General features: G+C 36.4%; 2 protein-coding genes across 2 annotated transcripts; both read right to left on the bottom strand.

The window, feature by feature from the left end:
* Window positions 1–1,712: 1,712 nt before the first annotated feature.
* LOC144565760 (DCL-like protein) lies at window positions 1,713–4,982 on the bottom strand. Its single transcript, XM_078315586.1, has 3 exons — window positions 4,621–4,982; window positions 2,839–2,953; window positions 1,713–2,168 (listed from the first exon to the last, which is right to left on the bottom strand). Exons 1-3 carry the CDS (start codon window positions 4,917–4,919, stop codon window positions 1,998–2,000), a joined length of 585 nt encoding a protein of 194 aa, XP_078171712.1. The 5' UTR covers window positions 4,920–4,982; the 3' UTR covers window positions 1,713–1,997.
* Window positions 4,983–9,035: 4,053 nt separating this feature from the next.
* On the bottom strand, window positions 9,036–11,021 carry LOC144565223 (F-box protein At1g47056-like). The gene has a single exon (XM_078314915.1). The coding sequence runs from the start codon at window positions 10,858–10,860 to the stop codon at window positions 9,262–9,264; it is 1,599 nt and encodes a 532-aa protein (XP_078171041.1). The 5' UTR covers window positions 10,861–11,021; the 3' UTR covers window positions 9,036–9,261.
* Window positions 11,022–16,783: the final 5,762 nt, after the last annotated feature.

Here is a 16,783-nt window from a genome sequence, read left to right as displayed (position 1 = left end):
GTACTCATGAGTTTTACTTTAAAAAAACAAATGACTTTAAAATTACTCAAAAGTATTTCTTCATGGATCTTATTTGAAAGATAAAATCGAATAGAAAATGTTTGTATTTTTAGATTCGTAAAATTCATCATGGATCGTCGGGAAAATAAATTATAATGATCAGAAAAAAAAAGAGTGGGCGAAATGAATATTTTTGTTTTTGGCTTGAAGACAAAAGTAGTTAGTAGTTAAAACTATGCAAATTTAGAATTTTAATGCTTTCAGAGGTTTACATGCTTGTGAGTAACATTGTAAAATGTTATAAACATAGCTTTAAATGTTTTGATATTAGCACTGAAAATGGAAGTTAAACAATATTAGAATTTTTTTTTCTGTTAAATTACTTAAACGACGAGCTCAGATACGATGGCTCGGGTATCAGAAGATTTCTCTAACTATTAACTAACGAGGTAAAAAGAGAAGAGACGTATATAGAAAAAGAAATGATTTAGACTACTTTATGACTTATACATATCAAGTGAGTACGACCTTTAACACGAATCGAATAGTTTCGACCGAACATCAAATCAAAATTGATCCGATTGATAGTACGTTCGGATTCCACCAATTAAACCTTTATCCCACAAAGGCGACACTGCTACCGCCTTAACAGAAATAATTTTGAAATTTTAAACACATGAACCGCAAATAATAATTACCATTTGAAGTTTTGACGAGCACACTGAATCTTGCTTGTTGATCACTTTTGTAACATAATTTAAAAGAAAAAAAAAATTAATCTAGCGGTCCCATTGCTCCCCACCTGTACAAGAAATTCGTATCAACAGTATTTTTTTTTTTTTTTTTGGATCCGCCCAATCAAAATCCACAAGACTATTAAAGCAACTCAGACCATATTAGTCTGGATTCTGATCAGACGGTCGTCATCCAAATAGAAATATTCGGCTACCTCTGAGGATATGGATTCCCGTACAAATACTTTGCTTGGCCACAACTAGTCTCTCGCTCTCTGTGTTCGCGCGTGCGTGCATGTGTGTGAGAGAGACTGCATAAGCTATAAAAGAAGCTAAAGAACTCTACAGCAGCTGGACGGGAGTAGTCTACTACCTTATTTTTGGCTCCAACTCATTAAGAATTCACATCCTCTCCATTACTGTACAAGGAAATCTTTTACCATTAGTAAATCCGAACCGTTCTTTTTAACTTGCACGAATCTCAAAGCCTAAGGAATTTAATCTCAAACCATAAAAGGAAAATCATCTAAAAGGTGAATGAGGGGATACGGATCCACTCATTAATGACCAGTATTTCAGAACAAAACATTCCACTTGACGGCTTTACCCCTAGATTAAAGCTCTTCAATTAATCATATTCTGAAAAAAGGAATTTTATAATTTAATCATCCGATTCTTCTAGAAGATGGCTTAGCTAGCTTAACATATTGAAATTTGTTTGTAATATCCCTTGTGAAAAGGTGCATCGACGAAAAAGGATAGTACATTCTATGGATTCGCATTGGATGTTAGTGCATCAACAAGAAGAACAGACTGTACAGTACATTCAACGAATTTGTGTTGGATGATTACTAGATAATTTTCAGAGGATAGTTGTAAAAGATGACATAGAATAAATGCTTAAATGGAACAAAAGTATTGAACTTGGCTCTGGCATTATACTAGCAATTGTGGACCTTGGTTATGTCCAATTAAAGATGCTAGGATAGTAGCTTCTATATGATAAAGTGTAACATCTAATCACCCAAAACGTCATATGGATCACATTTCCAAACACACACACACACACACACACACACAAAAAAAACTCATTTGTTTCAATCCCTGAAATCCAATTTTCCTTTTGTGCGAGTCAGTAGCTAAATTCTTTCAGTTGACGAAAAAAAGGCAATTTCAGGAATGAAGTAGAGATGACTTGCATTTCTAGGGACCAGAATAATTGAACTACAAATTAGACAGGTAGGCTAGAGAGTATGATATGAACTACATCAAGCTTCTTTTAAAATGCTCCTTTATAAATTTTTCAGCATAAGAGGGGTACTTTTTCCGTATATATGCGAGGAGGCACTTCTGATATGAAAAATCGATCCAACTACCGTCAGTTCGTACGACAAAAAGGCATCTTGATTGAGGGAACCGCGGATGCTTGTCAACCTTCCAAAATAACATAAAATAATTACTATTGCTCATACAGCAAGCAAGCTATATCAAATGAAAGTCTACATTAGGAAAGCATGTTCTCCTCTGGGCAACAGGGGTGTATATCAAGTTACAACTCTATTCCTGAGATTGTTTCCTGAAATTCAGGGTTGTCAACTGAGAACCCCATTCTGTTAGTGTGGTCTGCTCCTTTTGAAACTTAAATTCTATACAGTTCTTTTTTAATTGTAATGGGCCCAGTAACTCAACCTTTCATGTGGCCTGCCACTGATGCCATGCTGCTTATAAAAGAACGTCTTCATTTAAATGACTTGTTGTTCTCAGATTAGTATGTTTAATGGTACTGATAATATTTTGTTCAAACCAGGACAGTTTGAAGGTCTTGCTCCCAATTGAATTGTAACAATTCAGGTTGGTCTGATTTGTAGCAGCGTGTACCAAATCCTATTTCCCAAGGAATTAGGGCAATTATGTTTACCTTCATAGTCTCACATGTAAACAAGAATTATGTCATAGGTCACTACATATATGAATTAATCGCCATCCTTGCTTTTCCACTTCATTCAAACATTTCCAAAACACCTCCCACCACCCATCCCCTAAAACAAATAGCAACAGAACTAACAAGCAGTAAAAAGAAGGAAAAAAACAGGGACAACATTACCATGATGGCTTGTAGACCACAACCGATCTTATCTTCGGCATGAGGATGATATGCAAGAAGCTTTAAAATAATAAATTCTTCATCCTCTTTATTTAGTTCTTCACCATCCATGTATCTGATTGATATATAGATAACATCTCTATTACGCCATTTTATAAAACAATTTCACAATCACTTACAAAGCAGAAGTTATACTCTAAATATGTAAAAGGAAGATGCATCATGACCGAACAAAAAAAATAAAAATATTTGTGTGTGTGTGTGTGAGAGAGAGAGAGAGAGAGCGGGGGCGGGGGGGGGGGGGGGGGGGGGGGATTGGTGACCCACAACTATAATCTCTCCGACTTTGAAATTAACTATACATATGAAGTTTAGAATTTTAAGCAAGTAAAGCTGCTACCTGCTACACATTATTTATCTTTCAAGGTCTCTTCCAGAATATGATTGAAGTTTTTGCCTTAAAGAATTAATTTAATATAAGTCAAGCGTTCAAAATTAGAAGGTTTATAAATTAAATTTTAATGCATTTATTTTTTGAACGTTTTTTACCACTTAACTCTATACAAAATTAATTTGAAATTTTAAAATTTTCACATGTAGATGCATCACTAGTAAGGTAGATGGGTTTCAAAGGTTTGGATTCATCGTTTGAAGCCAATCCAATAGGTTTTAGAGTTGAGTTCACAAAGAGACTTGGTGAACTTAAGAACACCCTAGTTCTACACATCAAAATATACTATAATATTAGTAGTACAATTCCATCATTTCAAACTTTCAATACCCAATATTTTAAATAGTTGTTAGCAGTTCATAGCAGTGAGGTCTCAATTAAATTGGGCTATGGTAAGGAAGCAATACCCTCAGCCTGTTCGGCAAGGGTGTGAAGATTAAATTTTAAATGGCACCAAGAAGAATCCATTCGGCAAGAAAATTGAAGAGTAACTTCCTTAAGAATGCTTTAAGCTGGACAAAATGCTAATCCATGTAGAACCAGGCTTAAAAAAGAAAAGTGAGCAAAAGGAATACCAGGAAAGTTGTCTTAAGATTTGAAAAGGAGCTCTAAGGAGGCTTAATCCAAGTATGCCTAACAGGTACTAGTGTTTTGCATTAAAGAGAGAGAGAGAGAGAGAGAGAGAGAGAGATTTCTAATACTATAGAATTAGAAACCATTGACTTATAATACGAATCTTAGACTAGTCCCAAATTCCCAATATAATATAAAACCATGTATAACAGTTTTGGTACCATATCTGTACTACGGTGCTACAACAAAGCTACTAACATATGAATAGTCAATAACCCATGCAACTATATATAAGCAAAACAAAAAATTGCAAGTGGATTAATTTGAGCATAATCTCACATAGCATTATAATTCTATTTACTCCCCCACCCCCCCGAAAAGACCCCCGGAATCACTGAAATATGCAAGTGGATTAAGACTCTCTTCTAAGCCACCTGTACATTTAATAAAAAAATATTCGGAACCAGACTTTGGAAATTCAAAAAAAATAAAGTTACCAGTTTTCTGCTATGACCACTGTGGCTAACTGCTATAGAGAAACACTACACCGCTGTAGCTGTAAAATCAGCACAGTTTGCTCCAGCTTTATAGCCACTGGAGTCTCAAATGGATATAACCCACTGATTACAACATTTCAAATCAAGCATAATGGGAAACTAAGACCTTCACTTTTCTCCTCCTTGCATACAATATTTGATTCTATAAAGCAGAGAGAATTATTAAAATCAAACTCATATTGGAAACCATTCACAGTGTACCTGTTTGAGTGGAGAATCTCCTTAGCAAGCTGCACAGTCGGCCGGATATCCCTCAGCATCTCCGCCTCCTTCTCCTTCCACTGTCTATAATCCGGCTCCTTGATCCAAATATCCGTTAGCGACTTCGTCGGCGACGGCGGACCCGGCTGCCGCACAGGTGGGGTAGAAGGGTCGTCGGAGAATCCGGATAGGTGGCGGCGGGAGAGTGCAGCTGCTATCACCGCCGCGGCGGAGGCGGTGGTGGAGCGGTATGTGAGATAGCGTAGCGGGAAACCTCTCGGTAGCAGAGCGGAAGCCATTTCTTTAGGCTTCGAGAGAAAGCGTGCGCTTTGGACTGAAAAGGGATATAGGTTGAAAATTGTAAAAAAATCTTTCGCAGCCTCTAGCCCAGTTCGCCATGTTAGTTTGAGAGAGAAATGATTGTGCCATGTGTAAAATTGGATGGATGGGGCTGTAAAAGTGGTCACAAGTTCGGTTGGAACAAACTTAAGGCCCAATATTACTCGTGAATTAGTTTTATTTTTTTTAAGTTAGTGACTTTATATGAATTAATTTACACCTTCGTTAAATTTCAGGACAGTTGTCTTCTTCTTTTTTTATTTTATTTTAGATTAAACAGACTTGTTTCCCCTAGTGCTTTTGTTTTAATTTGTTTCTGAACTTAGATTCACATTTTTAATCATATGAATTTACTCAATGTTATCAGAACCGAACCGGACATCAACTCGGAAAAGCTTCGGGTCAACAGTTTACTGGTCGGACCGGTGGGTCAACCGGTTCAATTGCTGGTTTATTTAAACATTCACATAGATACGAGATATGAGAATTGTTATACAACTTATATATATTCAAATAGAGGAGGGATCAAGTTACAACAAGCATTTTTTATATTTTGAAAGTCCAAATCGTTGATCCAAACCATTAGATGTGATCTCTACAATAAAATGTGCTTGGAGACCAAATTTTACATATTTTGGAATTTTTTTACTATTTATTAAGATGGGTACAAAAACTAGTCAAATTCAGACCATTGAATATTGTACCCATCTTAATAAATAGTAAACAAATTCCAAAAAATGTAAAATTTGGTCTCCAAGCACATTTTATTGTAGAGATCACATCTAAAGGTTTGGATCGACGATTTGGACTTTCAAAATGTAGAAAATACTTGTTGTAATTTGTTGTAACTCAAAAAATATTGTAACTTGATCCCTCCTCATTCAAATAATATAATACAAGACTAAATTATTATATATATGTGTGTGTATATATATATTTCAAACTTAATATTTAAATAATATAAAATACTAGTTTTTATTAGAGATGACTGAATATTTTTTTTAAGGCGGAATAATTTAGCAAACCAAAAGTTTCATTTTTATTTGAATAGTACTGGGAATTTTATTTTGTAATAGCAATAAATTATATCCTAATGAAAATGAAAAAGGACTTCAACAAAAAAATAGCGACAATTAAAATACATAATATAATAATAAGTTAATAACAATTGTTAGGTTTCAAAAAAATATATATACACAAAATTTTATACGCATAATTGATACTTAAGAATGTGTAAAATTTAAGGTTTCATATGTAAATTTCATAAAAATAAATAAAATATGTGAAATGAATAAAGTTTAAACCTAGGCCACAACCTTGTGTACAGTACATGCCTACTTTTTAGAAGAATACAGGTCCACTAGTCCTTTCATTTGGTACTATGTCATATTTAATGCATAACTGTGTAAAAGATTGAACTTTGAACCGTTTAAAGCGTTTTTTTCTTTAAAACCGAGTAGCTGGTTTTTGAAAAACCGGTCTATTAAACCGGATTTTATCGGTTCAACAACACAATCGGTCTTTAAAATGAACCAAATTGGAGAGGCATCCGGGTCCGGTTTTTTTTGGTTAAACCGCCGGCCCGGTCCGGTTCTGATAACACTGAATTTACTCCGAGTGGTGTTCCTATGAACTCTAGCCGTTGAAAGTTATTCGTTTATGAATTATCTGTGTGCTTGATTGGATAAACTGACGACAGTTGAAATGGTCCTCTTCTGTGATGCCAACTTTTTTTCTTTTTCTTTTTTTACCTTGAACAACTATTGGAAAGGGATAAAGCAGGTCAATGGAGGAGGAAAGAAATAAGATGGACCTGTTAAAATTTGTAATAGGAGCATTACTGTATAGAGGTAGAAGAAAGAGGAAGAAGGAAAACGGCAAAATAACAAACTAAAAGAGGGAAGGAAGAGCCAAATAAATTTTGAATTACAAATTATAACGTTTGGATGCACTAGAGAATAGCTAGAATAGCTACTCTTGAAAATAGTAGGTTAAGAATAGCTAGAATAGCTACTATTTAAGAATAACGCTAACTCAAAGCTATTTGAAAGTTGTTTGGATTGAATATTTAGAATAGCAAGAACAGCGATTGAACATTTGAGAAAGTAAGTTTGCTATTCCATGTTTTTGTAAGAATAGCGAGAACAGCGAGAACAGCGCTATTCTCGCTGTTCCTGAGTATGTTTGGATGGATCGGAACAGCACTATTCTCGCTATTCTTGCTATTCTCGCTACATCCAAACATAAAGGACAAAGATGAGAACTGAGAGTAGGGGTGTGGATACGGATTGGATATTAAACGGATATGCATCGGATATCCATAGATATAGACAAATTTTTCATAATGTATCAAACTATATGGTATATATCTACTATTCGGACACGGATAATTAAAATTCAAAACCATATCCGTATCCACACGGATATTCGGATATCAAATATTTGTATCCGAATAATTAAAATTCAAAGCCATGTTCGTATCCACACAAATATTTAAATATCATATATTTGTATGTAATTTTCAAATATAGACGGATAATATCCAATCTATTTGCACCTCTAACTAAGATATGCCTTAAGGTAATATAAGTAGACTAATGGCCCTTGCTAAAAGATTGAAAAAACAAAATTCTACTTGTTCGAGATATATCGTGCGCGAAAGGAAATTACGTCGTGATATATTCATATCGTACATTATTTCATGAAAAATTTGGATACATAGCTAATCAAAATTTCTCAACTTGAATGTTTACCCATTCAATCATTAAAAATAATATTTACCTCTCAATATTTTATCGTCTTTAATATTTCCTCTTAGATTGGAATAACCTACACTACATTCAAAGTATGGCATAATAAATACACAAGTTATGAAACTACCCTTCATAACATTTATCCTTTTTCTTCTTCTCTCAAGCAAGCATGTTGGTACTGGGACCAACCGAATGTTTTATTATTATTATTTCTTGTTTTGGTCTTCTCTCAAGCAAGCATTCATTTTCTTCTTCTCTAAACTCAGCATATGTAATTTGAACTGTTATTTTTTTTTTTTAAATAAAGATGGAAGTGAAGCCATCCAACTTGACGACGACGACGACTATGTACAGTAGATTAATCGTTGTAACGACTTGGATGGGTTCAAGTAAACCCTGAACCAAAAGGGGGCTTGAGGTTACTATTCTCAGTTTCCAAGTCAAAGAATGTGAGCTACAAAATACTGAGAACCCTTCAAATCCGACGACTTGTCTTTTATAACGAGGTGCCCGGATCCACGGGATGGTATATAGAATTGATTTTCTAGGACAGGAGTTCCACCAAACGTGCCACTTCTCATGCACCAATCAGAACACCTGACATGACTGACTAAGAATTTTCCAACAAGCACTTGCAAACAAAAATTTAGAAAAATCTCGGGAAAGTTCAACAGCTCAGCAAGGTTGCACATTTTTTTCCGTAATTTTCTAAATTTCTGTTTTCTACATTCAATACTAACCTTCAGAAAAAATAAAGAAATTATCTATTTTTTTTAGAATTTCTTCTTTTTATGGTTTGAATTTTGAAAAATGCATTTCCATGCCAATAGTGTATTGACAAGTCAGAGAATTCTGATGGCCAACCTTCTCATATCTTTGCAATTTAACAACACTAGGTTACCTCTGAAGACATTCAAATCCCAGCAGAATTTTCCAGGGAAAATTTGGGGACAGCATATAGTCAACTTAAGAATTGACAGCTGCAAATATAGAATAACTTTGAAAAATCGAACAGGATTTGTTTTGAATTCCAGACTTGGTTTTATAAATGCGCACTGCCGGATTTCAGATCTCCTGCAGTAACATTAGAAGCCTATTATAAATTTTAAAACGATACCAACGACTATGGCACGAAAGTTAGCCTATTATAAATTCTTCAACTACGCCCAGATTTTAACAGTCTGCACTTCCGAATTTTTAATATTTGTCAATTTGATTTGGAGGTGTCGGTATACTTAGTTAATCTATCCAAACATCATTTTCCCCCCATTTTTAAGAGCCTTACGAAAGACACGAGGAACAGCAACAAAACATTAATATGCAAAATTTTACTACTAAAGTGTGGGAACTTAGTTCTCAAATAATGGTTCTTCTTTGAAATAGACCATTATGATCTTATCAATATTATAAAAAATGTCTAACAAAACTAATAAACAGATAAAATTTTAGGCAGCTACTTTATCAACATTCAGACAGTAGCCCTAGCATGACAACTACAATGCCAAAAAAAAAACATTCGAACCAAGTAATGGGGTGTGGCTTGCGCTGTTTATTGTGATCCATGCAGTCTCCTAATAGCTGAAGCAAAGAAATTCCTGCCAGCAAAAAAACTCACCCGAACCTTCCAGGCTGACGTGCGGGTCCCGCCATTGAGAGTATTACCATTAGACATTCCCAGTTGCTCCCCAATGACAGAGCGATCATCCATATCCCCATCACTTCCCACAATCTCCACCATCTCACTGACATCTGCAGCTCCATCTGTCGGAACAGACACATCAAAATTCACAGCAAGCGAGCCTCTGCTCATTCTCAACCACTCAGCAAACTCAGCTGTCACGCCACGGCATTTCTTAACCTTGACTTTGACTAATCTAGGGCAACCCTCAGCAAGTGCCTCCATGCCGAGGTCCGAAATGGGACATCCCTTGATACATAACTTCTTTAAGGCCAGACATTTTGCAGCTATGCAAGATATCTCAGCATCCCCAAAAGTCTCACTGCCGCACAGTGCAAGTCTCTCCAGCTTAGCACAATTGGTGGCGACCAATTCAAGACTGCGAGCAGTTGGGTTGACCCCAATCAACACCAATTCTTGCAATTTGGGGCACCTTTTGGCGATTGTGATCAAACCCTGATCACCAATTCGGTTTGTTTTCCAACCATCTATGTGTATTTTCCTTAACAAATTACATTTCTCCGCTAGTGCGCTTATTCCAGTATCAGTGCATCCTGGGGTTTTGACAAGGTGAAGCACCTCCAAATTGGGGGATGCAGCCAGAGCCATTAGACCTCTGTCAGTGACCTGGAGCTTTTCTAAATGGATCTCAGTTATACCTGGAACCTTAACGGATATATCCTCAAGAAGCGGGTCCCAGTCACCAGAGCACCGGAACAGCTTTAAAACCTTCAAATTAGGGGAATTTGATATAATAGTTGAAAAACACTGACCATTATGCAACTCTTTAAGACAAATTGCACGCAAGGACTTTGCCACCAGCTCAGCTGAGATAGGAGGAGATGCATTGGAGTCTGACAAGCCCTTCAGCCGCTTGATAGATAACTCCTCAAGATTCATGCAGGCTCGGAGCACCGCCTCAATTCCCTTTGAACCAAAGGAACAGGATCCAACAGAGAGTTTGCACAGGTTCGGGCATGAATCCGCTAGCGCCTCTATACCCACATCAGTAACAGCACGACACGCCCGTATTTTCAACCGTGTCAGACCTGGGCAGCGCCTCGCAATCAAGGCAATCGCCTCATCTCCTATGCTATCAGACCTACGGTCACACTTGAGAGCTAATTTAGAGACTGAAGAGAAGCGATCGAAGAGACAAGGGATTGAATCTGACAAGGAGTATTGCGCGTTAAGAGCAAGTCTCTGGCGGCTCTGACCTTCTAGAAAGAGCCAACGGCGGCAAACCAGCGAGCAGCGCTTGCGGTCACCGGAAGGGAGAAGGTGGAATACAACGCACAGAACCTCGTCTGGGAGCTCGGAGGTGTAGTCAACGGCAGGTGGTGGTGACTGCCCCGGCGGTGAGGGTAAAGGCAAGGCAAAGTTGGGTGAGGCGAGGAGAGCTTTGGAGTTTGACCGGCGGTTCGAGAAGGAGGGAAACCGAGTTATGGGAGCTGAACCGGCCTGGCCCATTTTCAGATGATGTTAGCGGAGAGAGTGAGAGAGAACGAGAGGAAGAGGATGAGGGAGGGAGGGACGAGATCTGCGCGGAGGGTTGATCGTCAGCTGACGGACGTGAAGTGAGAATTCAATGTAGTTGAGAAGGGAGCAGCAGTTTGGGAAGTGTTTTTAAATGGGTTTTGTGTTTTGTTTTTGAGGGGTGGGTTTAATAGAGGGTTTTTTTTTTCATATTTAATTTGGAAAGATAGACTGAGAGATCAAGATTGGACTGATTCGGGTTTGTGCTTGTGTTTGGGTCTCGGCGTGGGCGGTGGGACTGCGAGTGCGTGGGCAGCTTTGGTCAGACCTTGGTCGTAACGGACTAATGAGTATTGACCGGTGACCAGTGGGTGTTTGGCACGGAGGGGAAACGGTCCATATATTATTACTGGTCAGATTGTGGAATTTTTTTTATAAATTATAATTAATTAAATTAATTTTAGCATATCAGCATAATTATTATTATTTTTACAAAAAGTATAAGGATCGAATCTCCAATTCGATCTCCAAATTTTACTTTTTGAAGAGAATTCAGTCTCTACATTTTTCTCTGTTTCGGCTTTTCTCGAACACTCTGTATTTATGTGATTATGTTTCGGTCCTATTTCTGTCAGGGACAGCCCCTGTTTCAAAATAAAGGGAGACCAAATTCCAATTCGGTCCAAAAAAAAAGTAAAATGTGAAGACCGAATTGGGGATTCGGTTCTTATAATTTTTGTAAGAAAAAAAGAAGTAATCATACTACTTTGCTAAAATTAATTTAATTAATTATGGTTTATCAAAAAAAAATCCATATTGAGATCATCTCAAGGGAGTATGTATTTTAATGAAATGATTTTTGAATCAAACAAAATTCATGTCTCAGTAAATTTCATGTCAAGGACTGCAATTAAGCTATTATTTGTTGAATGTCACTAAACTTTGTCCATTGTTACGAATTGATTTGTTATAATCAAGTTATTTAATTTTTCATTTCTTCTAATTAAGTCATTCTATAACTTTTTTGTCCAAAATACTAAATGAAATATGATCATTTTGTTCAAAATACTAACGAAATATGCTCATTCCATTCAAAATACTAATAGAATGAGCATATTTCATTTAAAATACTAATGTAATGTAAATATTCCGTTAGTATTTTAGACAAAAAAAGTTATAAAATAACTTGATTGAGACAAATAAAAAGTTTAGCGATTTGATTGAGACAAATCGAACTTTAGTGGGCAATTTGTAACAAAAAAACAAAATTTGGTGACCTCCAGCAAAATTTACCTTGTTATTTAACTCAACAAGTTTCAAGTTTTGTTTTTTTTTTTATATAATGGCAGCAGCTGCCATTTGAATTTTATTGGAAGAAACATTGAACAGTACATCATTCATCCATCCCACACTGCATACAAACCCAATTACAAGGCTACAGTGTCAGGTAAATCTAACTATCTATTGTATAGCTTATTGCACTATCCATATTTGAGCCATAATTTCATCTCCTGCAAACTTCGTTCTGCCACACTCCTAGCTTCCAACCTGTGATTTCTAAAGATGATTTCGTTCCTCTGTTTCCAGATGTGCCAAGTACACAAGTGAATTTCGTAACCCACACCCGTTTACTCATAGCGCCCCCAGCTTTGATCATATTCCAGATGTGCCAGAGTACACAAGTTTCAAGTTTTTTTAACGAACATAATAGCAAAATTGAATTATAATAAAATCAAGTAGTCAGAAGAAAAGGTTTATAAATAAATTTTATGATATTCAAAATCATTTATTTTAAATTATTTTAATCGATCCTTTCAAAATTAATTATGTTAAATTAGAAATTCAAACTAAATACACCAAAGTGTATGAGTTCATAGCAATCAAATCCATGCAATCAGATTTTCTAAAAATCCAACATGCACTTCAAAAGGAGTTGTTCTACTTTTCCTCTCTTCTCTTCAAATAAAATCCCGCACTACATGTAACATGTATCGAGAACAAACTATAAAACATTATACACCTTTGTGTTATGTTAATAAGTTTTTCATTTTAGTCAATCACTAATATAAATATTATTAGTTTTAGTCTATATATTGAAAATAGTAATAATTTCAGAATTCGTCATATATCATGATCAAGAAAAAAGATTTTGTCAAGTGTAGTAATTTGAAATTAGGTTGTAATTAGATGACAAGTTCCATTAATAGAAATTGAGTGTCATGAATGCTCACGCACAGTCCAATAATAAGATCTCAAAACTCTCTTGCGGGCCTTAAGGAAATGGGAATAGGAATGAATTTTTGAACTGATTTTTTCACGTGAACAGTAAAAAAATTACTTTCGCCGAACAGACCCTTAACTTCCAAAAGGGCAAGAAGAAGCAAGTAGGAGGTGGTGAGAGGTGCAACAATTGCGAAAAAATTAACATACATGAGAGAGAGATTGTACGCAGCCCTTCCATTAGATACAGGAGAAAACCTCGGACCAAGCCGAAATCAAGTCGGGTCTGGATCCACTAAGTAACTCAATTTTTGGATTTTGGATGGAGACCATCCGATTCAAATATGTCACTCGAGATTACTTCGGAATTTGAATCTGTCGCTCAGAATGTGTGCGCTCCACTTCGGAATGAATTGTCACTGATTCGAATCGAACAGTCCCAATTTAAAATTCAAAAATTAGATTACTTTATTGGATCTGAATTCACTCAAGTCGGGAGGGCACGGATTTGATGCAGCAACTCTTCGTGATGCTTTCCGAACATAACAGCAATTTTATGTGGTACTGCTTTAAATTCAATTAAGATTTTACCAAATAATCAATTAATCATTGACACATGCACTACTAATCATATGATATGCAATAAGAATTTTTTTGAAACCCTAAAAATGTCACAACATGACATGTATATTTTAGTTGCTAATGGAACAAAGGTACACGTCATTGGTATAAGAATTCAATTGTAATGTATTTTTTTCAATAAGTAAAATTATATAAGAATTCATGTAACACTGTGAACTTTTAAAATTCAGATTTAATTAAAATAATAAGTGGTTAAATCGAATTATATATATATATACGTATATATGAAATTAGTGACGTGGATGGTGAACAATAATTATACGATTAATTGTGTTAAGAAAGAGGAACAATAGGTGTTATATAAATCATTTAAACAATATCGAACAAGTGGAGGGTTTATTTTGCAAAAAGACCACTTACAAGTGGGGGCCCCTTGTCATTCTTCTCTCTTCCCCTCCTTCCTTTCTTTTCCTGCGCCCCCTCCCTTTTCCTTTGCTTCCGCCAAGAGAGACAGAGAACGAGAGAGTGAGAGAGAGATCTAAACCCCCCCGGTGACCGTATTTCACGAAAACGGAGATTTAGGAAGAGGAGCTCAAATCTCGTACATCCATCCGTTCCATCGGTAATTCCCCTTTCTATTTCTCTCTCATTTCGTGATTCCTTGTTTTTAGGGTTTCGGTGAAAACCCGTAGAATCGTACCAAACTTATTATTCCGTGCCTTTGTTGTTTCTATAGTGTAAATTGACTGATTCCGTGTTCCAAAGTGCCACCAAATTTCCAATTTACGGATTTTCCCAAATTTCGTGATTCCTTGTTTTTATGGTTTCGGTGAAAACCCGTAGAATCGTACCAAATTGATTATTCCGTGCCTTTGTTGTTTCTAAAGTGTAAATTGATTGATTTCGTGTTCCAAAGTGCAACCAAATTTCCAAATTACGAATTTTCCCAAAAATTGATTAGGGTTTAAATTGTAAAAGTGCCGGAATTTAATAAATTGACCTATGGATAGATCCTAACGAGCACGGCTAGCGGGATTGACGAGCTTACCGAGTCACGAGATCGCGGACCCTCTACGTGCCCTACATAACCAGGTGCGGGGGTTCACGGGATCTGTTTTGGGGTTTATTCGTAGAACTAAATAACGGTGCATATTATTATATTTATGTTGATTGCTTGATTTAAATAAACTGTGCATAGCATGTTGAATCTCTGATTGAAAGCATTTGTTGCCGCATTGCATTAATTGTGATATTAGTGAAATTGAATTGTATAACTGTTATGATTCTCATGTTGGTACGGTTTATCGATTGTTGATCTGTCGTTTTGAATAAGTGAGTGGAACCACAGTATGACTTGGATTGATTGTGTGAAGTGAACAGTGTATCATAGTGGAAAGTCTAGCTAGCTACTAGACTTTCATCCAGGACCCTTATGCGCATCTGGAGAATGGCCCTAGTGAACCCAGTACCGGTTGGGTAAGGGAAGTGCAGTGTAATTTTAGGTAGAACTGTGGTTCAGTGGTTCAGTGACGCAGTGAAAGTGTTAGTGATTTCTTTTTGAGAAAAGTGATATTCTGTTGCATATTCGCGGAATATGCCCGTGTATATTTTAAGTGATGAATTGATGAGATTGTATGACTTGAAACCAGAAAATAGAACTGTTAAGCCGGAGGTGACCGATAGTTGATATCTGTACCTCATAACCAGACTTATATATATTATATCTGTGAAACCAAATCTTTCTGGAAATTCGTTGATTGATGTTGATTTTATGTGAATTGAAATCCGTTTGAATCTATTCCCGGTACATGTGCATTTATTATTATTGGTGAATAAATAAATAGATGCCCTATTGCTAGTGTATTTAGTTCTGGTGATGGATTTCTCACAAATCCAGTAGCCCTTTAAATTCCGCACTGAGAAAACGGATGACAGGTTTTCTCACCCCCTTCCCTCGGGGAATTTTTCCCTTTGAATTGAAATGTGCAGGTAAACGCGAGTGAAGTGGGACTCGGGCTCGACGCGTGAGTTTAGGCCGAGCTAATAGGTTATGCCAAACCCTTTATGCCATTTTGAATGTGTAGTTGAACCCGTAGTCGGTTATTTTGATGTATAGGTTATTATCGAACCGTATTATGTTATAAAACCTAACGGTATGTTTTAAATGGTTATTATGACTTAAATCTTGAAATTGCATGTTAAATGTCATTAAAATTTCTAGTGAATGGGGAATAATTGTATAATTATACGGGGATTTGATCGGGTTTGAAAACGGGGTGAAATTTCACGAAAATGGGCAAAGGAATGAAAAACAGTACCCTTATTGCGGGTCGCAATAACCCTATTGCGGGCCGCAATGAGAGTAGACAGAGAAAAATTCGCAGCTTAAAAAGCCAACCAGGTCATTGCGGGCCGCAATGAATGGAGGCAGAAGTGCTGTGCAGAGGCTGGGAATTTTGGAATTTGTTGCGGGCCGCAATGAATGGAGACAGAGGCAAATTTCAAAGGCTGGAAATTTTGGGAAGTGTTGCGGGCCGCAACAGCCCTATTGCGGGCCGCAATGGGTTCTGAAAAATGCTGTTTTAGGGTATAACTTAGTCAAATTAAATCGGTTTTGAACCAAACTTGTTTTAAATCAAATCATATGATAATTTGACTAATCTGGGCCGTCGGTTAAAGGATTTTCATACCATTTGACTTCTCCAAAATAAAATTTTCCGTGCTCTATTGAGCGGTGCTTTGTAACCTCAGACAACGCTCGCAGGGGGCTGCCGCCCCCCTGCCACCCCCCGCATACTAATAGAATCAGGCCCACCCACATAAAAATATAATAATATAAATATAAATCCGCATGCATGAACAAAATCGCATTTTAAAACAAAACTGCGCGACCCCCTGTTCCGGGGTGTGACAATTCAGTTGTGATGTACTTTTTTTTTCAAAACATATGTTACATTTAAGGTTGTTTTTGAATTGTAATGTACCATTTTCAATAAGTAAAATTATACAAGAATACAATTGTAATGTTTTTTTTTTTTTTTTTCAAAAAAATGTGTTATATTTAAGGACCAAACAACTGTGATGATGATTGGCGAGGGGTTTTATAACAACGGAC

The sequence above is a fragment of the Carex rostrata genome, chromosome 14, assembly GCF_964058835.1.
Source record: "Carex rostrata chromosome 14, lpCarRost1.2, whole genome shotgun sequence".
NCBI classification, from domain to species: Eukaryota; Viridiplantae; Streptophyta; class Magnoliopsida; order Poales; family Cyperaceae; genus Carex; species Carex rostrata.
Note: the sequence above shows the minus strand (reverse complement) of the source record. Positions and strands in the feature narration are given on the sequence as shown.

What these genes read in the sequence shown, in the direction of transcription:
- LOC144565760 (XM_078315586.1), bottom strand. Translation starts at nt 4,919, where the DNA reads ATGGCTTCCGCTCTGCTACCGAGAGGTTTCCCGCTACGCTATCTCACA. An exon ending in GAGATTCTCCACTCAAACAG is followed by an intron (nt 2,954 to 4,620) that starts GTACACTGTGAA and finishes TATATCAATCAG; the next exon opens with ATACATGGATGGTGAAGAAC. An exon ending in GTGGTCTACAAGCCATCATG is followed by an intron (nt 2,169 to 2,838) that starts GTAATGTTGTCC and finishes TTATTTTGGAAG; the next exon opens with GTTGACAAGCATCCGCGGTT.
- LOC144565223 (XM_078314915.1), bottom strand. Translation starts at nt 10,860, where the DNA reads ATGGGCCAGGCCGGTTCAGCTCCCATAACTCGGTTTCCCTCCTTCTCG.